Source organism: Centropristis striata, chromosome 22 (assembly GCF_030273125.1).
Source record: "Centropristis striata isolate RG_2023a ecotype Rhode Island chromosome 22, C.striata_1.0, whole genome shotgun sequence".
NCBI lineage: Eukaryota > Metazoa > Chordata > Actinopteri > Perciformes > Serranidae > Centropristis > Centropristis striata.
Window position 1 is genome coordinate 6,001,014 of NC_081538.1, and position 25,645 is coordinate 6,026,658.

The 25,645-nt window shown below is 37.0% G+C and overlaps 1 protein-coding gene across 1 annotated transcript; it reads right to left on the minus strand.

Moving 5' to 3' along the window:
- Positions 1 to 1,844: 1,844 nt before the first annotated feature.
- pkp2 (plakophilin 2) lies at positions 1,845 to 20,400 on the minus strand. The gene is made up of 13 exons (XM_059325795.1): positions 20,136 to 20,400; positions 18,416 to 18,486; positions 16,123 to 16,745; positions 15,466 to 15,604; positions 14,020 to 14,227; positions 13,746 to 13,923; positions 9,479 to 9,596; positions 8,365 to 8,526; positions 7,405 to 7,581; positions 5,958 to 6,111; positions 5,671 to 5,863; positions 4,274 to 4,361; positions 1,845 to 2,763 (listed from the first exon to the last, which is right to left on the minus strand). The coding sequence occupies exons 1-13, from the start codon at positions 20,326 to 20,328 to the stop codon at positions 2,695 to 2,697; spliced, it is 2,373 nt and encodes a 790-aa protein (XP_059181778.1). The 5' UTR covers positions 20,329 to 20,400; the 3' UTR covers positions 1,845 to 2,694.
- Between the last annotated feature and the right edge of the window lie 5,245 nt (positions 20,401 to 25,645).

Genomic DNA, 25,645 nt, shown 5'->3' on the forward strand with positions numbered 1-25,645 from the left:
CACTAAAGGGGTTAAGAACGCATGAAAACATCTGAAATGTGGATTTATTCAATTATTCCATCACCTTTGTGAATAAATTAGCATTTTCTGTCTTATAATAGATGCACAAATAGGTCTTGTACTCATTATGCAGAATGGGCCCACATAGATTGTTTTATACATTCCAAATATATCTATATCTATATATATATTTTATGTAAGTAGGGCTCATTTTAACTGCCTAATAAACTGGTTTCATAGTTTCATATCGGTGCTCAAAACCAATTTTGTGCCGCGTCATGCTACATTATGTCCTGTGTCGTTGCAGGTGCAGGCTGCAGCTCTGGGAGAATCACTGATACAAAGCTGTAATTGCTTGCTTCATTAATTTGATTTAGGAAATTCAACCACCGCCTGAAATCCAGTGAGGTCTTTGTAGATTTCCCAGTTGGGATTGGCTTCATTAGACAAAGTGGATCCCTGGAGGAATTTCCCTTTTTTTAAATAAAAAGTGTCTGAGCGAGACCTCCGAGGCTCTGTGGCTGAGATCTGTTCGTTTTCTGTGAGCTGCGACTTCTCGACCTGCTCGTTTCATGTCACATTCCCAGTCTTAGTGCACTCACTGTATCATTGTATTCCCCACAGCCTTGGCCTTAAGAGCCGTGTCAGGGAGGGGTGATGTTGACTGTCACCCAGCCCCCCCCCTCCTCCCCCCTTCAGCTGTACCGCAGTGCAGCTCGTCCTGCCAGGTTCCCCGCAAGGTTAACACGCTCCAGGGCCTCAAAGTCACCCAGAGGCCTGACGGGTGAATGTACCAACCAAACATCAGAGGATTTAATCCACTCTCATGAACCTCAGCTCACACATTGATCGTTTAACTTGGTTTTAATCTTGTCCATAGACGGTAAAAGGTCAGAAATTATGTTTTAACTTGTATATGTATTGATTTTCTGCAGGTCTTAGCTAGTTTTTGATGAATGAGTCGACCTTTTCTCACACATTGACTGTACCTGTAGCATAAAGATGATATTTACAGTATGTTATTAGACTTTGCAAAACAGTAATTTGTCATGATATAACTATTGACCTTTTTTTTCCATACTCAATCTAAAGTTAGTAGTGATTTATTAGGAGAAAACACATAAGCACACATAATAATCTAACACCTCCTACTTCTTTTTGTTATAGCTATTGTAATTTGGTGTTCTTAAAAGGTACAGTATGCAGGATTTTCCTTAACCAATCAAGATCCAAGTCTGATTTCAAAAAACACCCTCTAAAAACCAAGAATTGTTTTAAAACAACCTCCCAAAAAAGAGGGGTTTCTGAAAAAGTCCATAGAATGTCAGTGTTTCCTAAATTATTTATTTTTCAGCCTCTGTAGCAGCTAGAGACGTGAAATAAAAACCATTTAAAAGCTTAAATCCTGAGCTTTAGTTGTATAGAATATCCTTTGTCCTAAAATTCATTAACTTTAAAAAAAAAAAACACAACATAATAAAAAAATAGGAAGAATGATCAAATATTTCTCCCCTCGCCTGTCAAGCAAAAAAACAAAACAAAGAAAAAAATTATTCCGTGCCTCCACACAGATTTTTTCTTTGTTTTGCTTTTTCCCACTTAGCTTCCTACTCTGTATTTAAGGGAACTGCATTGCATTTCTTAGATTAAGTATCTTAAAAAAGACAAGATCATTCAAAACACTCAGAAATCGCGTTGGTCTTAAAGGTAGAAGCACGCATACACCTTTAACGGTCTTAAAGGTATATAAACGCAAACGTTGTATCTGGTCCTAGTGGGTTAAAACAATTAATACATTCTTACAAAAGTGATCCTTCTGAAAAATCATGCATGTTGTGTTGTCTGTATCTGCAGGGACCCTGTCCCCTGTCCGTACATTCTTTTTTTATTTTCATTTGCTGTGTTCGAGACGTTTTTGGGCGTCAATCTTTGGGAAAGAAGTTACAAAAATAGGGTACATAGTGCCAGAAAAATGAAACAGAACACACAATATGTTTTTCATTCAAAACACTTGATTCAATTCATTTCAATTCTAGTCAGACAGCAATAAATCAGCTTGTTGTTGTTGTGTGTTACAGTAGGATCTATTTAAAAATACATTTTACATACATATATTTATATATATAACAGTTTGTTGGTTTGTCAAAATTAATGCTGTTAATTTGACTTCTTTTTAAGTGTGAATATTTTCATTGTGGTTCTTTAATTACTACGTCGCCTGAAGTGCTAAAATAAACAAAACACACAAAACAGTGGAGCTGCCGCTACAGTAAAAAACTACACAAACATAGAGAAATACTTTATAATTAACTCAGCATTTATGCTTGAAAGACATTCAGTTGTTTAAGAAAAAAGTTTCACACTTATCTGTTAGTTTTTTTAGTTGTGTGATGTGATTCTTGTGTAAGCTGGTTTATTGTTCTGTGTATTATATTATTTTTAATATACCATTATGCTCTTTTTCTTTGTCATATTATCACTATGGCCTGCTTGTCCTTAAGTTGCAGTAACTAACACTAACAATAGCACTAACAAAAAGTTATTAAATGGGACCTTTAAGGGAAATGTAGGCATAATTCACAATATTCTGTCTGCAGCATTGAAAAACACACAGGTGGTGCATTACAGGAGGAACAGTGCATCAAGTGATTGTTGTTGTTAACAGGTGCAGCTTGGTATTTATAGATCTTTGGCTCAGTCTCTTCCAGAGTTCACAGCCTTTGTTGTCCTTGTGTTAATGAAATCAGTTTTTCTGTACCCACACTGTAATAAAAAAGGATTCATTAAATACAAAATGACAAAATAAAGTTCCTCAATACCTTCAACTGGAAAAATAACTGTTACTTTGAGTGTAACCAAGTCAAGATTGACTTCACTGGGCCAAGATAGCCCCTTTTAAATCCATAGCCCCGCCCACTAGGCTTAATGTCTATATAAGAGAAATATAATTACAGCAATTTCTCCCCCTATAAAGCATCGACAGCTTTCTAAGGCCAAATATGCATTCAACACAACATTTCCACATTTTCATAAACATTTCCTTCCCTTGAATAAGTTATATGCCACAATAAATTAATAAAACATCATAAATCACATCATAAACATGTATGCATAAATGTAAACAGGACCACCAAGTGTGCACCCTTGGTTTTACTACTGAAACGGTGAAGGCAAAAGCATAATGGCAAGGTTTATTAATAACTAGTGAATGGTGTGTGTGTGTGTGTGTGTGTGTGTGTGTGTGTGTGTGTGTGTCAGGTTGCAGTGCAGGAAGTTCTTGAAACTAATGTTTTGAATTTTTGTTACTTTGGTGCCCCCTAGTGGTAATATCAGGAAAGACACTTACAGGCCTTAATAACAGACGACTGATTGATCTGTCTGAATAACCACATTAGTAACTGTACACTATGAACAAATTAACTAATTATTTATGATACTACTCAAAAGAAGAAGTTTTCTCAACATGTGTCGAGAGTGTCTCAAATCTCCATTCAAATAATACATTCACCAAAGTCTCTAGTTTAATCTCTATCTGCATTATGAAGGCTTTTAAAGAGGGGTTTGTTCATGTATTATTCAGAGCCTGATTTCAAAAAGATTTTATTCCTAAATGTGGATTTTTTGTTACAATGTTAGAGTTTCATTTAGCAGACTCTCTAATCCAAAGCGACGTACATTTGAGAGTTCATATAACACAAGCAAAGATCAATTCCCTCTGTAAAAACCTTTGAACCTGGCTTTATCCAATGTTCAGATTTCTGTTCTGAAAATGTATGTAAATAAGCACATATTTAATAAGATGATGCATCTTTTGCAAATTTTACAATATAATAATGCAACAATAATTGTCTTGGTGTAGCTAATCAACTGGGGAAGCTTCGTGGTGAGCTCTATTTGTTAAATTCATCCCCCTGTTGTAGCTGTACTATCTCCATAAAGATGTAAAGAAGCTAATTAAATTCCCTTCACCTGACACAAATAACTTAACCGCTAGTATCTGTGCCCTGACACTTGTAAGAACTGAAAATGTTTAGTAAAGCTTCTACTGTGGGCCTCACAGCCAATGAAGAGCAAAAAGATGAAGATCAAAGAGGCTGCAAGAATACATGCAGACAGGATGGCTCCCCGCTGAGAGCGGTGTCTAAAAAGATGTTTCCAGCTGTGCTCAGTGTGTGCAGAAGAAATCAGACATGATGATTACTACAGGGTGGTAATCCTGTAGGAAAGCATGTGTTTCAGTGTAATGAGTAGCATGGATAACGTATGAACTCACCTTCCTGTAGGCGCCATGGAGGTCACTGTGCTTCCACATGATGTGCAGGAGGAGGCTTGCTGCCTGACCTGCTCTGGTTGGTCCAAAACTAGGAAATGGAAAGTTACAGTTATTCTCTGTGCTGATAATCAAACAAAAAATCCACTGGGCCCGTTGCGTGGGTCTCCCATATTTGGTTGATCCTCCACACGCCGTCAACACCCACCGGGAGTGTTTACTTATTGATTTGATCGTTTTCGTCGATATTTGCTCTAGTTTGCGCTAGTAGGCTTCAAAGTTAAATGCCTTTTGTGTTTTTTGTGTGATTTAACTTGTGTTTATTGTTGTTTCAGACCTTTTATGCTATAGCCTGGGTACTTCTTCATACTGCCTAAATTACAGTTATAAGCTAAGTGAATGAAAGCATGGTGTCTGTGTTTTAGTTAACAATAGCATTTAGCTGTAATGTTGATCTAGCAACGTGAAATAAGACCTGGAGTCTGCTCATGGTGTTTTATTTTGAAAAACGACCGGATTCGCCGTGCCAGAATGATCTGCGCTACTCGTGTCAAGCGTCAAAAATAGAACAGACACGTAATTCACGCATGGCCGAGTCCCTGAGGCGTCCGGGACACGTCTGACAGGTTGATACATTGACTAAAATGGCCGCGTATTACTCGCTTTTAACTGATTATTTTACTATTTTTATTTTATTTATTCACCTATTTATCTATTTACTTATTTAGATGCTCATCACATCGTTTCTATTTTCTTTCCCGTTGTATTTAAGTTTTTACCAGAACCTGTTGTCTTTTAGTCTTTTAGTTCTTATCCTGTCCTGTTGTCTCTTAGTCTTTTAATTTTTAGCTCCAGCGTTCCCTCATGGGGGTCTCCACACTGGGGGGTGTGTTGGGTCTGCCCGTGGGGATGTGGTCTTGGAGACTCCCTGGGCCCGGGGGACTAGGCGGCTCTGCACCATGTGTGGAGTCCGCCCCGGTCTACCCTGGTCCTGGTGGTCTCTGTGACGGCATCCTCTATGACTGTGGGCTCTGCCACCTCTCAGTGTGGAGGCTCCCACAGGTTGCTTTTTCCTCATCTGGATCCTCGGTGCCTTGCCATGTCTCTACACTGTCATTCAATATGTGCTGTGTGTGAGTCTGAGTGAGTGTGTGTTTGTGTGCGTGCCTGTCTATGTGCGTGTGTGTGTACATACAGATGTGTATGTGGGGGAGGGAGGGGTGGGTTTTGTCATTTTATTGTCTGTTTTTAATTCTTATTTTTTTGTAAAGCACTTTGTGTTACATTTCTATGTATGAAAAGAGCTATATAAATAAAGTTTGATTTGATTTGATTTGATGATGACGGGCCCGGTGGATTTTGGGGGTCAGTTTCCCAGAAGAGTAGGTGATCAGACTGACCCGTTGTCCTTGCTGCTGATGTTGATGATCTTTGGGAGCGCTCCGTGGTTGACGATGGCTCGGACGTTCTGCACGTCGCTCTGACTCAGGTTAATCAGGGTGTAACACAGAGTAGCCGTCACCTCGGTGGGCAGGTCGGTGCCGGTGTCGTCGTGAGGGAGCATCCACAACACCTCCGGCAACACCTGCTTCACTTCAGGAGCAAGAGGCACATAAAGTGTGAGAAATTAAAAGATGCAGTTTGGGGAAGAATAATAATATCTTAAGGTTTTAATAGAAACAGTTACCAATGTCAGGGTGCAGCTCCTGGTAGCGTGACAGGTTTCTTATTAGAGAAACGGCCGTCCTCTTCACATTACTCTCCCCCTCCTCTAACATCTTCTTGATGTGCTGGAGGCCATTTTCCCGCTGAACGATAGTGAAGGCGATGGCTTCAGTCACCTGCCAGGCCACAGGAAATGAATCAAATATGTGTCATATATGCTGTTACCTTAAACCTTTCTTTAAAAGTTCAAATGTCATCAATCAAAAGGAAACTATAACCAGGACGAACCTGTTGGACTGACCCTACTGGCCGATATATATAAATATATATGATATGTATATATTTCTAAAGATATATGTGTTTTGTATTTTTATTTTATAATTAAACAAAAATTCTCACTCTGTTTTTCTACTGAAATTACCTTTATAATAATAATAATAATAATAATTATTATTATATACTTTAAATCTTTATTTAATTATTTTTAATTAATTATTATAACAATTTCTCTCACTCCATTTGTCTACTAAAATGAACTCCTGTCCATGACCTGCTTGTTATAGTTTTTTCCTTTTTTATTTTACAATTAAAAAAAAATTATTTACAGGTCTCAATACATAATAAAAACTATTGACTATATGATGTTGTTATATGTTTGTTTACATTCTCAATTTAACAGTAAAACAGTTTATTATATCAGTTTTTCCAACTAAGATTCTATTTCTTGTGATTCAGTAGCTGTTGAAACCTGTGCACCTAAATAAAATATATGCTGAATTTATTTGTCAAGTTATTGGCTCAAGTTATTGATCAATCAACAAAAATACCTGATGAAATTTTTTATTTATTTATTTATTTATTAATTAGAAATAACTAAGATTACTTGTAATGAGAAAGTAGTGCTCTTATGTTTTCTTTGTTTTGTATTACTAAGGATCTGAACTGTTAAAAGCTTTAAAATAATAATAATAAAAATAATAATAATTATAATTAATATTAATAATAAAGATTTCCTTGTTTTTTCTTCCATTTTAGATTATTATCAGTCTAAAAGTTAATATCCACAACATCCAGAATGTCCCCACTTGCTTTGTAACATCACTTCAACTTTCATCAGTGAGAATGAAATTAACTCCACAGACCATGTAAATAAAACACAAACATCCTCCAAGTTGTATTATTAATATTTAAATCTATTTTATTTGTAAACCTTATTTTTGTTTTGATATTTGATTTGACTCCACCTTGGTTTTTTTTGTTTTGTTTTTGTGTTTTTTTAATTGCTTTTATTTTTCTACTATCATTCTGTTCTTTCGTGTTGATTTGAAGCATAAATGAACATGTACATTCTTTATTTTTGTATGTGAACGAAAGAAAAAAACCCAATAAAGAGAAGTTTGGAAAAAAAAACCTCAAAAAAACACAAACACAGTGTGTATCATGTGTAAATATGTCCCATCTTATCTCACCGCTCCGTTCCCGGCTGTGATGTTCTGCAGGGCTCCGACAGCAGCTTCCTGTGTGTAGTGACGCACACTGCGGGCCATCAGCGACAGGTACATCCGGATGGTGATGGCGCTCCACAACCACTCTATGCCCCGGGGGTTGGCCTTCTCCTCCAGCAGGGGGCACTGTCGCTCCAGATCCTGGGGAGGAAAGAAAAACAGTTTATGAGCTGCAGTCAATTTTATATCCGTGGGTTCACTGAGTTCATATTGACAGCAAGAGGCAGCTATTATGCAACTGAATAATAATGACGGACACCCTTATTTATTTTTGTCTTGTTTTGTTTTTCTTGCTCCTATCTTAAGTCTGCTTAACTGGGGAAGACTGGCAGAGAGCATGCATGCCATTATGCAGCATCATCACACTGTAAATTCACATCATTATAAAGATATCAAACTGTCCAATGCAGTCACTGAGTAGCTGCAATGCAGATGATTGTTTAAGCAGTCTAATGGGAATGCAAGGGCTTGTGAGTTTTCCATTAAATCAGAATAAATTCAAAAAGGAAACATTAAAACTACAGCTTACATAATAATGGAAAGACAGCTAAAGGTTAACTGCAGAGTTGGTGATCATTCTCTATGGGTGTTCGACTGTGTAAACTCCTTTCATATTACAATTAGTTTTTTGATATGTTGTCATTAAAACAACTTTAATGAAGCATATATTCATAACCGCAGGGCGTTTTGCTGCTGGCACAGATGCAAAAAGCAGGAATGTAAAATGTTTCATTTGCTTTGATGTTACTCTCCTCACACATAATATAAGAGAAAGATATTTATGATGGCTTTCGTAGAAGACGTTTCACGGGTGATTAAACCTGCAGCAATGCAGCAAGTTTTCGCAGAATATTGCTCTCAAACATTAAACCCCAGACGTCGTCCTTTGTATTGTCAACGTGGATTACTGTCCGAGGGGATTACCTCTGTGATCTTGGCGCTGCGATAAGCGAAGCAGCCGACAGCCTTCTGCTTGGGAGCCAAGTTTTGTCGAGATTCTCGGAGATCTATGGTGTACTTCTGAGGAAGCTCTGCCTCGATCTGATAGGACAGGTTGTGCAAGATGCAAACGCAGTTCTCTGTGGACTTCAGAGCAGAAATATAGATAAATATCAAATTAAATATAGTGCAGCAAGCTGTTATAGATAAGATACAACATACTGAAGCCTGAATATAAAATCAGTGAGTTTTGCTTTGACATAAGTGAGACCCAGGAGTCTACATTATGTGAATCTTTATTTAATTATTTTTAATTAATTATTATAACAATTTCTCTCACTCCATTTTTCTACTAAAATGAACTCCTGTCCTTGACCTGCTTGTTATAGTTTTTTCCTTTTTTATTTTGCAATTTAAAAAAAAAGATTATGTGAATTACTTGACATGCACAATAAAATATTACAAAATATATATAGAGTGCTTAACAAATGTATTAGACAACCGGTTTGTGCCACAGCTGTCCTAAATTAACAGCATTAGTAATTACCAAAATCATTTTTTATTTCTGTAATGGTTGATACAACAGTATGTAGAAGCTCTTAAACCAAAATGATATTTTTAATGCTAGAATATAATTATTATTGTTATCCATGAATTTACATATTTACTATTTTACAAAAAAACTGTAAAAATAGTAAAGCACATTATTACTTCTTGTTTAAGGTGTCACATTATAGTTATTTTCTTGCATTCAAACAGAAAAATTAGTTTTAGTGGTTGAATGTTCTGCTTGATTAATTTCTGACTTCTCTGAGAAGCCCAGTGAGCCGGCTCTAATCTGGGTATAAAAAGGTGCATTCAGTTTGTTATTTGCCCAATAAATAACAAAAACATTTTTATTTTTAAACAAGCTTTTGAAAGATTTTAATAATATGTATGTTTTCTTGTTTTTTTTCTGTACATGTCTGCATTCATTCATATAGAAACTCCTGCACAACCCGTAACAAGCTGCACGATAAATCAAACTGCTGATTAGTTCCTTGTGAAACAGACTGTGAAGATAATCATTTTCTCTGGAAGTCTATCATCTCCTTTTCACCTTGTCATCCGTCTTATAGTCAGCCACGGCTCCCCGGATGTAGTAGACCAGAGAGTCGATAAAATTCTCACACTCCCTCATTGCTTTCCTGCCATCTGGACCAGAAGAGCTCAGATTCCTGGCAAAACAAAAGAAAACAGTCAAAACAATCAAGGTAACATGACATTTCTGTGTGCAGATTAGAAAAATAAGCAATGTTGATGACACAGGATTCCCACGTTGTAGTGAGACACAAGTCCCCTTTCTGTCAACAACAGGTCCCGACCCTAATTGGGGTCGTGAGATGATTTCTGGGGGTCGCCAAATCATTTTGGAAGTCAGCTCTGTCTCCACTGTGTTAAAGTGTTCATGTGTTAATGTGTTTTAGTCCTTGGTCATTTAATGTCTTTTTTGGTAATTTTGTGTCTTTTTTTGGTCATTTTGTGTCCTTTTTTTAAATAATTTTGTGTCTTTTTTTTTTTTTTTATCATTTTGTGGTCAATTTGTGTCTTTTTTGTAATTTTGTGTCTTTTTTGATAATTTTGTGTCTTCTTTTGGTCATTTTGTGTCTTTTTTGGTCATTTTGTTTCTTTTTTGGGTCATTTTGTGTCTTTTTTGCGTCATTTTGTTTCTTTTTTGGGTCATTTTGTGTCTTTTTTTGGTCATTTTGTGTCTTTTTTGGTCAATTTGTGTATTTTTGTGGTCATTTTGTGGTCAATTTGAGTACTTTTTTTGCCTAATTTTATGTATTTTTTGATTCATTTTGTGTCTTCTTTTTATCTGAACTGTGCGCGTGAAATTCTGTTGAGTGAGCGGGGGTCACAGACAACATGCATGTGTAAATTGGGGGTCGTGACTCAAAATGGTTAAGAGCCACTGCTGTAAGGGACCATAAAAAGTGGAGCCAATATTGAGGTTTTTAAGAATCTTTTTAAATACCTAAATATTGAGGCCAATGCCTGGTATTCACAGTTTTAGTGAGTCTCTTGGCTCTTCTTCCTTTGACATCAAGTCAATGGAAGCACTATTTTGGATCTCAGGCCTTTCCAAAGCCAGCAGCAATCATGTCAAATAACAAAACATTTTTATGTAATCCAACAATTAACATTCTGACTCCACACAACAGGTCCTTTGTGCGGTGCTGAAATATAAATCAGAAAGGGACTCTTCATTTCTCTCATCCACGGGGAGCTCAAAAGGTTTGAGAACATGATTAGGAGAACTTGATAACATTGGGCCAGCGAGGACCGAGTGATTTCAGTGCAGCAGAGCGGAGAGAAGAGAAGAGAAGAGAAGAGAAGAGAGAGCACGATGAATAATTCAGTCTTTCACTCATTTGACCCGCTATGGTTGCCAGGGGAGCTGTGCGTCTGATATCTCCTGTTTTGTAAACAGAGAGATTTTATGTGTCTTCACAACTAAGTCAACAGTAGGATACATCATCTTAAACCATCATTTATCTGTTGTGGTCTAACACAATTTTATTATGGTTGATACATTGTATAAAAATAGGATGGGAATTACTTATCTATTTAGGCTTGATTAGAGAGCAGTATCAGTTTTCATGTGACGGTGTAGTTAGTAGCCACTGAACTGATCATTTGAGGCTCATGAGGAAGAAACTGCCAAAATCACAAGCAACTAACAGGTTTAATGAGCACAAAGGTTAGATCTGCAGCACCCATGAATATATGAAACTAGGAAACGGAGATGAGTTGTTGCTCTGTGTTAGAGCCTGACAGATATTATCGGCCAATATTGGCCTATCAAAGGCATATCAGTATCAGTGTATATACTGTCAGATATGTGCTGTTTTGATTTTTTTTCTCTACACAGTATATAATGCAGAAAATGTTGTTTGGCATGATTTAAAAATTGTGTTAACTACTTTTTTAAAATAGATCAGAATTGACTGAAACTGAACAGTAATTATGTTTATTTAGCTATTTATTATATTCCTATTTATTCTTTATTCTCTCAGTTATATTTACAGAAGTGGCTGACAATGTATAATAACATAACAATGCCAAATATCATTTAATTTTAATTAAAGTTTTAGTTTGACAAAGTAGCTCTCTGGTTACCTACCTCAATCCACATAAAAAGGGTCTATTTTTATTCCAGCTCAAAAAATGTATATATTTGCCACCATATGGGTTATCGATGAATTTCCCCCTCTAAAATCAGCATCAGTCTCAAAAATCCCATATCAGTCGGGCTCTACTCTGTATGTTAGACAGAAAAACTAAAACAGGGAAAAAAAAAAAAAAAAAAAAAATCAATGAAGAAAAAACATTAAATAAAGCTCTATAGCTAAAAAAAAAAAAAAAAAAAAAAAAAAGCCAATATGTTTTGACCACCATAGTTCTTCACCATTTCTTTAAATATATAACATTATTGTATATTTTTGACTGCCTCCTTATATATAAGTAAACCTAGCTAGTTTTAGCCATGCTATCTGCATGCATCATAATGACTCAGCAAGTTGTGATTTTGAATGAAAAATCTGAACAACAATTTCTTTGGAAAACTAACGACATTCCCATCTACTTCAGCTGTTCATGTCATATGAGCTCATATGGTTCAGCTGACCAGTTGTGTTCAGATTTTGTTACTACCTACACCACTTCTGCTACGGTAAATTGCCCCACGCACATTTATTACGTCAGATAACAACAAATTGAGTCGCTAATGGGACAAAATCATTTGTATTTGTATCATTTGTATTTTATGTTACTTCCTTGTCAAGGACGCATCGGGACACATGGCCGTTTACACTACAAAATATATGTGGTCAAACCGGTTCCAGACCAACTTAGCAAGTGGTTTGACTGATCCGATTACAGTGCATTTTAACCCTGTTTGCGCTCGTATTTAGTGATGACAACTTGTGATCCAATAACCCAAGACGCATTTTAAAACCAAGTGTAAACAGGGTCTAAAGCTACGTTCAGACTGCAGGCAAATGTGACCAAAATCTGATTTTATTTGCTCATATGTGACTCAGATCCGATTTCTGAACAGCACAAATCCGAATTTTTTCAAATCGGATCCAGGCAAGTTTCATATGTGGTCCTAAATTGGATACATATCTAAGGTTTTCCAATGCGTCCTCAGTCTGAACGCTTATGTCGCACTCTCACTCTAGCAGGGCAACACTCTAAGCCCAGGGGAGATTTGTTTTCCTCGAGGGTTAACCCCCTTCACATTTAACAACAGAAAGCAATACATGGGAGCTCAACATGGTCTTGAGATGCTGCATACTCGATTGCCTTAATAAGTTTATAACTGTGACTTGCACTGCACATTTACTGCTTAAGTGACCACTTTTACTCCTTACTCCACTCGTCTCCTGCTGCATATCACCTGCTTTCTCTCTCTCGCTCGTCCACCCACTCCACACACACACACACACACACACACACCACCTCTTAAAGGAGACACGGCATTCCTATAACAAAGTTTAAAATGTTGTTCTTCTGCACATGTGGGTCAGTTCGGGGCCGTGACCACTTCACACTGCAGTCTGATATAGTCTACATTTAAAAAATAATGCAGTAATAAAGAGCCAAACGAAAAAATTGGATCTGAGCAAAATATCTGAATTGAGCATCAAAGCCTGCAGTGTGAACATAGCCTTAGTCTCGTCAAGAACATAAACTGGAGTTTTCCTTAACCAATCATCAAGTAGCTGTCTTGTTGTTTGTTTTCTCCTTTACATTTCTTCTTCTGCTGGGTTTTTGCCAACAAGATTCACCATAAATCGAAAAGATTAATAGTTCTTTCCACAGAAATACAGTCAGCGTTTCCTGCCTCTTATTACAGCAGGATTCAGATGAAAGATGATGACAGCTTACACCATGCTGAGAGACTGTTTACTCATAACTCAGCTTGACAGAGACTGATACTGTATATTACTGTAGCTCGGCCATCTGTTAACACTTGCCCTTTGCGATATCATAAAATGAATCCCTTATGCTGCACTGTGACCAGACAGGCTCAACCATGCTTCTTTTTTCACTGTCGTAAACTTTTAACTCACTACAGAAGTTTCTTCACACATGATCAGAAAGTATGATTTCATTGGAGCTGGTGATCAAATTGGTGCAGTATTCAGCACACAAAGTAATTGATGATTTCTAATGATTTCTAGCAAAGTGCATGAAATTGCTGCTGTATTTAGTTTGAATATCTGACTCTGGTTGTGGTGTCTGTTTACGTTAATCTATTAATCTACACTGCAAAACCACACTGAGTATTTAGTTTCAAAGCTAACAAAGGAGCCTACCTCAGGCAGCCGGTAGCATTGTGGAAAGCATCAGCATCGGCGAGCAGCTCGTCTTTTGGGTTCTCGCCTTCAGAGATGCCGGAACTGGGAACCAGAACCGAGTGGGTGAGGACTGACAAGGCTTCTTTGGAGAGACGCTCCTTCAAAAGGTCATGAGAGGAAAGGTTCCACAACAGACCTGGGAGTGAGACGGGAATATTTTATTATTGGCAAAGACAGGGAGTTTGCATGGATTTGTGTGCAGCAAACATGGATGAAATCAAAGAAAACCGACCAGTAAGTTGCCGTATGGTTTCTACGTCACGGCTGCTCTTCAGTGTGTGCAAAACGGTAGCCAGGCCGTCATTTTCCTTCACCTCCATCTTGTTCTCGCTGCTCTGGTAAACAACGTTACGCAGAGCCCCAGCGACGGCACACTGCACCTCCTCGTCGTCGTTGTCCAGGAGCTGCAGGAGCTTTCTAATCCCACTGAGGTAGTACATCTAAAAACAAGAGTTGATTATTGATTAACAGATTCTTCAGAATCTACGTGAGTGTTGACATTCAGAAAGGGTTATTCGATTATCATTTACCTAAATGAAAGGGCTGATATCACTTTTAAAGCCATAACCAAATTAGATAAACTAGTTTATTGTTCTTGCTAAATCTTACCAGACTAAATCAACAACCCCATTGTGGTGCTGGGTTGGGAGACAGAAATACTTAAAGGAACAGTTCACCTTAGAATCTTATTTTTAGTGCTATTTTTCAATCTAGATAATTTTGGAGTGAGCTGTCGAGTTTTTCGATATTCTCTGTAGAGATGTCTGCCTTCACTTGAATACAAAGACAATTTGCTTGTGGTGCTCAAAGTTTCACAAAATACAAAATTGTTGTTTACATCTCATGCTTTCACAAGCATGAGGGTCTCATCCACCAGTGTATGCACACTTCCTCCTGTGAGGTGATTTGGTTGGCAGGTTTAGTTCGATAGAAGAAAAATAGTTCTGCTCACAACAAGATCTGTAAATTATCTTGACTAACTGGGTCATGATTTCTGAAAAGAGACATAGCTGTTTAGTTTTTTAAATGTAGCTTTTTGGCGCTTTGGAGTACCACAAGCTGAGTGGCATCTAGTTTGCATTATATTCTAGAAAACTCACACCAAAACACTTGAGACTGCTATAGATTTAATGCTATAAATCAAGACAAAACTTGGCTCAGGACTGTTGAAATGTGGAAGGAAAACCAACTACAAGCATCTCAAGGGCTGAGTTGTGGTAAGCTTCACCTCATTAAAGGCTTTAACGATAACTTTGTGGTCGGGACTTTAACCCTCCACATCTCGCCTCACGATCTGGTCTGTTGGGGTGCGAGTTTGCACTTCATAGCTCATAAAAATCTGCATCTTTGCTCAAAAAAAGCCATTCTTAATATTGGTGAGGAGCTACCAAATGAAAACTTGGAAGACAAGGGCATGACTTTACCTGTGCCAACAAACATTATGTTATATCTCTTTGGATTCCTCTCTCAAAGCCAAACCAGATCAGGAAATGAAAGGCTGTTACTGGAACAATGGCTAGATGTGAAATTGGAACATTTGAACTGTACAAAAGAAGCCCAGGGGTGCAATAATGCAAATACAACTCGAAAAAAATCTGAAAAATGTCTCATCTGGGAAGCAAAGTCGTGTGTAGCAAACTCTGTAAAATGATCCCATACAATGTGTGTTAAAACATACCATCTTTTTAGCCTCGGCACTCTTAAAACATTGATTCTGTATGTAGGTGGCTGCACTGATTAGCGTTTCCTCATTTTCCTGGGACAACAGGTTCACGGCCCTCTCTAACGTCATCTCTGGAGGCTTGTTTTCTGGCATCCTGTGTGAAAATTCATAGCCATGAATGAAAAAAGATCCCAAAATATCTCTAGATACAGTACAGGCCAAAAGTTTGGACACACCTTCTCATTCAATGTTTTTCATTATTTTCATGACTATTGACATTGTAAATTCATCCAAACTATTAATGAACACATGTGGAATTATGTACTTAACAAAAAAGTGTGAAATAACTGAAAACATGTCTTATATTCTAGTAAGCAAAGGGTGGCTACTTTGAGGAATCTAAAATACAGGACATGTTTTCAGTTATTTCACACTTTTTTTGTCAAGTACATAATTCCATATGTGTTTATTCATAGTTTTGATGCCCTCAGTGAGAATCTACAATGTAAATAGTCATGAAAATAAAGAAAAACGCATTGAATGAGATGGGTGTGTCCAAACTTTTGGCCTGTACTGTATAAATATAGAAATATCTAGATTCGGTTCATGAGCTGATCCACACGATGCAAGAATATATAAAATTCTGAAATGTTCACAAACACACGATCTTACAGCGCCATGACGGTCTGTGCTTGTACCGCCTGAATGGGGAGTTCTACTTCCATCTGCCCCATGTCCACCTCCATGCTGGTGACCGAGGGCGGGTATGAGTTCAGTCTGCGTAGCCCCTGACCCTCCCTCCTGACCCGCGCCAACCAGGACAAGCCCTCATCAGGCTGGTTAGCACCAAGCATCACATCAGCACTTTGTGACTGCATAGAGGCTCTCTCCTGCCTGACAATAGTTTGGTCGCGGTTCCAGCGAGAGCCGTATTCACCGCTTTGCTTAAACGCTGCATTTGCAAACACAGGCTGCGATCCTGCTGTCTGTTTGAACGACCTCTGCCGGGACGTCCCGTGTGCAGATGTGGATGCAAGCGGGCGTGTGAAGCGGGGTGCGTCTGAGAAGGCGTAGCGTCCAAATGAATCCAAATCGAGCGAGTGGTCCAGCAGAGGGCCCGCCCTGTGTGACTGAAAGGGTCCTGGGTGGGTGTACGTCCCATAACGCAGGGTGTTATAATTGAAGCGACTTCGAGGTAACTCTGGGCTCGGTGGTGGAGACACTTCCACCCTCCTGGAGGGTCTCCGCACATGGCTGGTTGAATATGAATGGTTAGTGAGGCCGAATCCATTTACCTGTGAAAAGGAAACACAATCTGCAGTTTAATACATTGTTTTAAACTGTATTTATTGGCTTTTAAAAAAAAGAAAAAAAAAAGTACGATGTAACACAACACAACTTCAGCATCTACACCCATATATGTACAGTACTTAGGACAACATGAATACTAAAAGACCTGGTCCTGGTACACATTTATGTATCATTTACATTGTGTCAAAAATATTACCTTTATTAGTTTCTTATTCGACCACTTTTATATTATTTGTCGTAGTCCATTGGCTTTCATGTATCAAGAGCATATTGAAAAAAGTTTCACATTTCAAAAACATGATAAGGTAGTATAAGTATCAATATTCAACAACAATTAATATTGAGAATGTAAATATCACTCTATAAATGAGTAAACGAACAAAAATAATAATTAAAAATTTAAAACTCTCTTCCTTAGGTGCTTTCCCTGACATCCAAGTCTAAATGACCACTCTAATTTTCCCAGATGTAATAAATTTGAAATTATCAATAAGGGGTTGCCATATTCTGTAAAATGTTCTCTTTTTTTTCTCACAGAGAATTAGATTTTCTCTAGTGTTTCATTACATCCATCCATCCATCCATTTTCCTTACAGTATAATATATTATGTCTTGTTTTTTTCTGTGGCTAATTTGCCATAAACACTTTTTTTTAATTCACAGTATGGCCAGATGTTCTTATTGCATATCTACATGGAGCTCTGAAACTGACAATAAGTCAAAAATACAACTTAATACTTAATAAAATAATAAAATATCCTTTTATTCTACCACTAACCAGTTGGCAAAAGAAATTCAAACTTAATTTATTCCATTTAGTCAGTCTATACACCATACACCTTGAGCTAACAGTGTTAAAAAGTCATATTTAATCTATGATCTATCTATAGATAATCTATCTCAAGCTAAATGTAAGGGCGCAGTGATTCATGTGATAGGCTTGAAGGTTCTGAATATAAAGCAGCAGCAGAACATTTGACTACATTCAAATTACAGAGTACAATATTTCCCTGCAGTTCTTTTATAATGGATGGGTACAAAAGAGAGGACAACAAGTCCTGCATTCAGGAATTAATGGCAATAAGAGGATGTGAAAAGTGGATCAGAGCCATTTTATCAGCGTAAAAAAGGACTAAAGATTTCTTTTTTTTTTTTTTACCTTTAGGTGACATATAAAGATTGTCAATTGTGTGTGTGTGTGTGTGTGTGTGTGTGTGTGTGTGTGTGTGATTGCTTCAAGGTTTGAATTGAAGTTTTAGTATTTTTGCAAATTCCACAATGATAGAATTGGCTTCTTAGAAAAGTATCTAATTTTCATTGTTTTGTGTAAAAGTAGGTCCCCATTAGTCACCAAATAATCTGTGTGAAATATGCTAATTCATGTAAATGATGTACCCTGAAAGCATGTTTACTTGTTTTTCCGGATGTCCCCATAAAGCCTGATAAAAACATCACTTCATAATTTCAGAGGTTTGAAGGCGTGTATAGGCTAACTAAGCTATGGCAAGTTTACTCATTTTTTTCCAGCTCTCTACAGCCTCTAGAAAGGATGGTCCCCACAAGTGATGATTATAACTGGAGTCGATTTATGAAAACCAGTATGTGTGTGTGTGTGTGTGTGTGTGGCAGAGAGAGAGGTAACAGAGTCACTTACCTTCATGTTTGGTAAAAGTCCATCCGTCGCATCAAAGCTCCTTCCAGTGTTTTTCAGTAAATGGACACTGCCTGAAACAAGTTGAAGAGGTTTTGTTAGAGTGTACAGTTTCACACTGTAATTACCTAAACATGGCAACACTAACACTTCCTCAGATCAGGGGGACGACTCTTACCCTGCAGGTCTGAGCTACCAAAGTACAGTAAACACGGCTGTGAGCGCTAGTAAACTAACCAAAGGTGTTCATTTGCATTCAAGAGGGATTAACAAGAGGAAGGCAGAGGGAGAAGCACAGAAAACAGATCAAAAACATACTTTTAATCTTGTCTATTATTTAGATATGTCATTCATTAACATAATGGACATAATAATAATAATAATAATAATAATGATAATAAATAATTGATAAAATGTATGTAGCGATTTTAAAAATCCTCAAAGATGCTTAATTTGAAAATGAGAAGTAAAATAATAATCCACATATAATTCCAGTACTACAGGATGCCAAATAACACAAGAACCACAATACAAAGGTAACATAAAATAAGTGTAACACATATTATTACGTAGAGAAACAATTAGTCAACTAATTGATTGGTCTATAAAATTAATCTGCACCTACTTTGACACTGAATCATTTGCTAACTAAATTTTTGCACTTTCTTTTTTTGGCTTTTGGTTTCCCTTTTCTCCGTTATTATGAGGTTTATTTGAGAACATAAGCATCAGATTTCACCCTCGGCAAAAAAAAATTCTGACCTGTAGGCCAACATGGTAAATACATAAATCACGGCTACTGATAAGCAATGTCAGACTGATCTTTTATAGAACAAAATCAGTGCTGCCCTGAAAATAACATTATTTTTGGTTGATGGCTGACTGAATTCACATCGCCGACCCATCCACATCTTTATTTAGCCAACCAATGTATAATAAATAAGGACATAACCCTGTGGAAAGCAGGCCAGTGGGAGAGATATCAAATTCACACTCTGTCAGCTGTCATATCCGTCTCCCTTTAGGCAGATGAATGAAACTACAGAAACCTGTTGGACGGGCAGAATACTATGTAGCGTGCATTCCAGTCATGAAAATGCCTGTATTTAGACTTTTACAGTGAGAACACTGCCAGCATAGAGAAGGCCACTGATAATCGATTGAGTAGATTTTCATGCAAAAATGGCAGATACTGTTGTTTTCAGCCTCTCAAATATGTTGATCTCCTACTTTTTAATGTTTTAAATCATTTTTCTTTGGAGTTTGAACTGATAAACAAGACATTTAAAGATGTCAACTTGGACTTTGAGAATCTGGGATGGACTTTTTTTTTTTTTACTGTTTTCTGACATTATATAGACTAGCAGAATATTTTCAATGGCATATTTTAAACATTACTTTACATGAAGGATATAAGCTTTAACAGTAAGAAATAAACAGCCATGAAACCTTCATTCAAAGTGATCACTAACAATAATTGTTGGAGACTATTGCTTAATGGCATGGTTTAATCATCTACAGTACTTACAAAACAAAAGGTCAACATTAGATATAATTTAATGTAATTAGTATTTGTTGTGACTATGAATAGTGGGAGGGATGAGAATGTACCCTGTACACTACCCTCTGTAATTACACACACTGTTGTGGATACCTGTGTAAAGTTGTATTGAGTCATACATTACAATCACAGCCATAGAAGAAAACGTCAACACTACATTACCATTTGACACAGACTTCCTCGCCTTCCGTGCCAGAGTGAGCTGAACCTGCTGGTGAACACGGAGACTCCGGTCGTTTGAATTCACTTTTGTCGAGGATCTCGGAGTCAGCTCGGCCGGCAGAGCCAGACTGCTGTCATCCAGCACGAACGAGTCCTGCGCAGGTAACGCCGATTTAAAAAACACCTCCTCCATCGTGCGCAAATCCAAATCCACAGTCTAGGTCTGTCGCCTCATTTATCTCCGTGGCTGCTGTTCCTGGATTAATGTGCAGTCCTGCTTTGTTGTCCCTCTGATCACTGAGGTGGGTCCTGACACCGGGGAGGGCGGGGCCACAGGCGACGCACCTGAGGTGTCAGGTGTCGCTGCTGCCTGGTATCGGTTCACTGAAGCTACTTTTCTCTGGTGTTGAATGTAACTAAGTACATTTACTCTATAGCCGAATTACTTTTATGGATTTAAAATCAATGTAACGTAGGCTACTTTTAAACTCATCTACATTTAAACAGCTGTAAAAAAATAAAATAAAATAATAATAATAATAATGATAATAATAATAATAATAATAATAATAATAATAATAATAATACATGTAAAACAAATAATAAATAATTAATTAATAAAAAATAATTTTAAAAAGCTGTTTAAAATGTGATTTAAATGAAAATAAGGTAGCACACGCTAATTAACGTTAAGTGCGTTAAATATACCACTTGTAATATAAAATATAGTAGGCCTATATATATAGTACTACAGTTTTCCACAAAGCATTAGCTAGTTTAATTAGCTAATTGATTAACTGTACTTTTCACTCATAGAATATAACTAAGTACATTAACTCAAGAAACTACTGTTACTTTTATGTATTTCAGAGTTTAATATAAGTTAAGCTTCTTTTAAACCCAACTAAATGTTTTAACAGTTGTAGGGTTGGTTGACATTTGTTGACAGAGGCTAAATAAATAGATAAATAAAGAGTTTAAGACATGATTTTGAATTTAAAATACCATAATGCAAAGTAGCTCAAGGAATAGTTAAAAAATTTGGGAATTAGGGTAGGCCTATATTGTTTTTCCATTAAAGAGTTTGCTAACATTAGCTTAACTAGCAAGATAAGATCACTATTATTTTTAAGATGCTACTCTCTTTGTTAAATATCACCAAAAGACCAACTTTGTTTTATCTTTACTGATGAAACAGCTAAACAAAAGAGATGTAATAATGTGTCAATGATTAACTTTAGAGGTGCTGACAGGCTGATTTTGACAGAGCTAGGCTAGCTGCTTCCTCCTGCCTTCAGTCTTTATGCTAAGCTAGTAAATATCAGAGCCAAAATGTCAAACAATTCTTTGAAAACTAGCTCCAACTTGACCTGGCAAAACATAAAAATGCTGTTTTAAGTGACACTATTAAGCTGTAGACCATTCTGCTGCCTAAATACTTGTTTAAAGTAAGCTACATTCTGCTGGTAGCACCTTTGGTGACCATTACAGGGCCTGCTGTTTGGATTGTTCAAATATTTCTAAATGCAACCCACTAATTTTTGAATAATAACACCTGGTGATAGGTAAATATAGTAATAAAGGGCTTCAGGAGACAGGAGTTGCCTTGCCGACAAGATCACTTTTCCACTCAGCACCGCCCTCTTTGGCTTGAGTTGTAACGGGAAACTACAGCCGTCAAGAGGCAGGTCACACCAGGTGTGTCTTTCCAGGGAAAGGAGCCAGTCACTACCTTAGGCAAGTTGTGAAGTGACACACTTTTATTGCCAAGGATTTTTTCCCAAGATCAACATCCAGACATTTATGATATCTTTTTTTTATTTGGCCTCCAAATTTGCACTTTGTGCTGTTGACACGGTGCAGGCAGCTGCTTGGCCTTTTTTTTTTGTCTCATAAGAACAAAGACCGGTTTCTTTTCTATTCTGTCCTATTGTTTGGATCTTATAATATCCTCAATTATATTACTTCAAAAGAAAAACCTGGTTTACTCAGTGTGTTTGTGGTACTTGTGGATAAAATGCAGATTTAGCTTGGGAACACCCACCATTTAAGAATGATGAGAGGTGAAATTATAGCAGATTTTTCTGAAAAAGTCAAAACTGATTTTAGGGCCCGTGTTATATGATACTTTGGAAACTGTCTAACTCAAAAATATCAGCTAATAAACGCGTCACATTACAGATGCTAATCCCTGCGGAGAATAGGGGGTGTGGGTGAGAAACACAGTGACACACATTTTTACCCTAGGGCCTTTTAGCAGGTTAATCTAGTCATCACTCTACAGAAGCACTAAACCTGAAACATAATGGCTCATGCGCGGCTGACTTTTTGACAGACATTGTTGTTGATGTTGCTACTTGTAGAAGCCACTAAATCATTTGCCAAACCTTGACAATCATTCATAGACAGCGCATAGAAATAAATGAGAATTCAACAACATTTACAATAAGATTTTTCCCCTTTAATGAAATCTTTTCTCAGAAACAATCTTTCCAGTCTTCAAATCACGTTCAGGTTAAACTTTTCTGTGCATAATATTCATCACAAAACGGTGAGAAATCTTTAGTTGGCTTTGAGTAAAATGCTCTGGATACATCCATGTGACATTACAATGTGTTCAGCAGACAATCAAGCGGTCCAGATCCACTGGTCACTGAGTGGACGCAGGCTGTCTTACATGTTTGTAAATGAGCAAATACATTTCATTTGTGGGATTCTTATCTTTACTGTCATGCTTTACTCGTAAAAAGGAGCATTCAGAGAAAGAGCCAAGCATCAAACAAAGGTTCAGGTAAGTGGAGGAAGAACGTGTTTCAGCAAAACATCAACATGAATGAGTTTAAGTTAAATTGATGTTGTTTTGATTGTAGTCTGGGATAGTCTTATATGCTCAGTTACATTACAAGTGGATGTTTAAAACAGCATGGGGTAAAAAGAATAAGTGCTGTGGTTCATTAGTTATTTTAAAACAATGAAGGATGCAGTCAATTTCTAAAAACACATTTTTTTTCACATTATAAATGACTATATTCTGAAATTACATCAATTAAGTTTATCAAACAATGTTTGAGATTTTTTTTTTTTCACAAAGCAGTTGGCCTAAAAATCTGTATAATATAACGTGACATCAAAAATTTTCCCACCTGAATACAAACAAGTTTTCCAGTTTGGCACATCATATTTTACGTTCATCAACCAACAATATACACACACACATACACACAGAGAGGTTTGACGTGTTGGAGTCCTTATTTTTAGCAATCAAACAAGGCTGAAAGTTTATAATAGCTGAGTTGGTGTTTTGGTGAGTTTATGATGGCGCAGTGACCCTGGGGAAGTTGAAAGGTCACTAGTGTTTTGAGTCAGGGTCGCAAGGGAAATCCTAAAAGAGGAGATAATATATTTAACTCCTTCAGAACAGTCAGAGAAGCAATAAAATAAACTTTTGTCTGTGAAAAGGTATGACAAACTATTTTTCACTGTGTTACCAAAGCGTCCAAAACATTCCCCTGATCATTACTGCCCTGCCTTTACTTTTTAAAACTGCATTTCCCCCCAAAACATTTTTTTTTATTATAAAAAACCCAGTTTGATTACTAATGTCTATACTCAGTCTTGTGCATCTGACACAAGTTGATTAGCAAGATGCTATATATATTTTATAAAAAAAAGAAATTAGTTTACCCAACAGCTCTCAAATTTTAAAGGTTCAGTCTGTCATTTTTTGCCAATCTAAAGTGAACTTCTATATCACCCTGACAAACGCATTCATTTTTACCAACCATCTCCATTTAATACCATTTTTCATATCCTGAAACCCGTGGCACGTTTTTGTTGATACAAATATACTGTACATACTGTTCTCAGTGGGTTTTTTCTACATGTTTGTTTGTTTCCTGCCATTTACACATTGTTAAAAAATATATAAAATATTAAGAGAAAATTTTACAGGTACATTCATGTTAAAAACACGTGTTCAATGTTTCTCTTCAAAGCTATTTACAAATCTCTGTATGGTTACTAGTCGTCATTCAGCTGTCAACACAGGAGTGAGTGGGTGTCTCTTTTCAACAGTTATATGAGCAAAAAATATGAAAAATGTGACACTTTTACTGCCAACTTGAGCCATTTTGTTTGGATTTCCGTCTTTGTGTTTGTGTTAAAAATTTGGTTTATTTTTGAGGGAGTGTTTTAGCGTTTAACTGACAATGCGTAGTGTGGAGTGAGAAGACGGGTATGACCTAAAGGCCAAAAAGCATGAAGAAATGTTAATATTTGTAATAAAACTGCCAAATTGCCTTGAAGCAGCATGAGACAAATGCTCAAAATTAATTCAAAGAGCAGTTAACCATGAAAATCTACTTCTTTGATTACCGGAGTTGGAAAAAACCTCAATTGACCCTAGCAGCATGTAATACCTAAGGCAAAGATGTACAAATAGTTCCACTTTGATAACGTGGGAAACAGTAACAGAAGGTATGTGGCTTCAAACAGTCAACAGACCAGTGTGTTGGATCAGTCAAGGTTAGTGCTGTCGTAACTTCGGGGGAGAATTAGCTGAAGTTTAACGATGAACACAGCAGACATGTGAAAGGATATCGAACACAGCGCTGTGACTCAGATCCAGTTTTCAGTTTACTGAGGTATCAACTCACTGACAGCTGCTGCAGTCCTGCGAGATAGTACGTCATTGACCTTTGACCCTGCCGTTTGGGACCACAAGCCATTTTTGGCTCGGCATCTGGCGTTTGTATACGGTAATTGAGTAAAATATTTTTCATCTTAAATGCCATCATCCATTCATTGAATGGAGATGTTGGGGGTTGCTTTATCATTTTAGCATATTTATGTAAAGAAATAGTTCAGATTTTTTTGAAGTAGGGTTGGATGGATGAGGAACTGATCCATAGTCAGTGTATTATTTACAGTACACTGCAAAAAAAGCCGACTTGTATTTTTTGGCCTAAAACAGTGATTTAAGTTGGTAAAACTTGGAAATATAAATTACTGACATTTAGGGCAATAATGTAAGTTAGCACAACAAAGGAAGCCAGTTGTCTGCTCAAAAACAAGTTTGTGAGTTGTTGTTACTTATATCTTTAAGTTGGGGTTCAAAACAAGGGACAATAGTTCTGATAACTCTTATTTCTTTGTTGTGAAATGCGGGAAAGCGGTGAAATTTGATCATCAGCAAAAGCTAGCGGCTAACTGATGCTAGCGGCTAACTCAAAATTGTGGTCACAACATTAGCTGACATTTCATAGCGGCGTTACAATCGTGCCAGAGAAATTCAGAGTTGAGCAAACTCAAAAACAAAACTTAAAATATTTAGTTTAATCGTCCAACTTAAAATTTTATCAAAGTTTGTTGCCTTGTAATTTTGAGTTCACCCAACTTTTCTTTTTTTGCAGTGTAGATCACAGTCAGCACGCCCTCAGTTTGGCAATGGTGGAACGTAACTAAGTAAATTTACTCAAGTACTGTACTTAGGTACTTGTCCTTTACTTGAG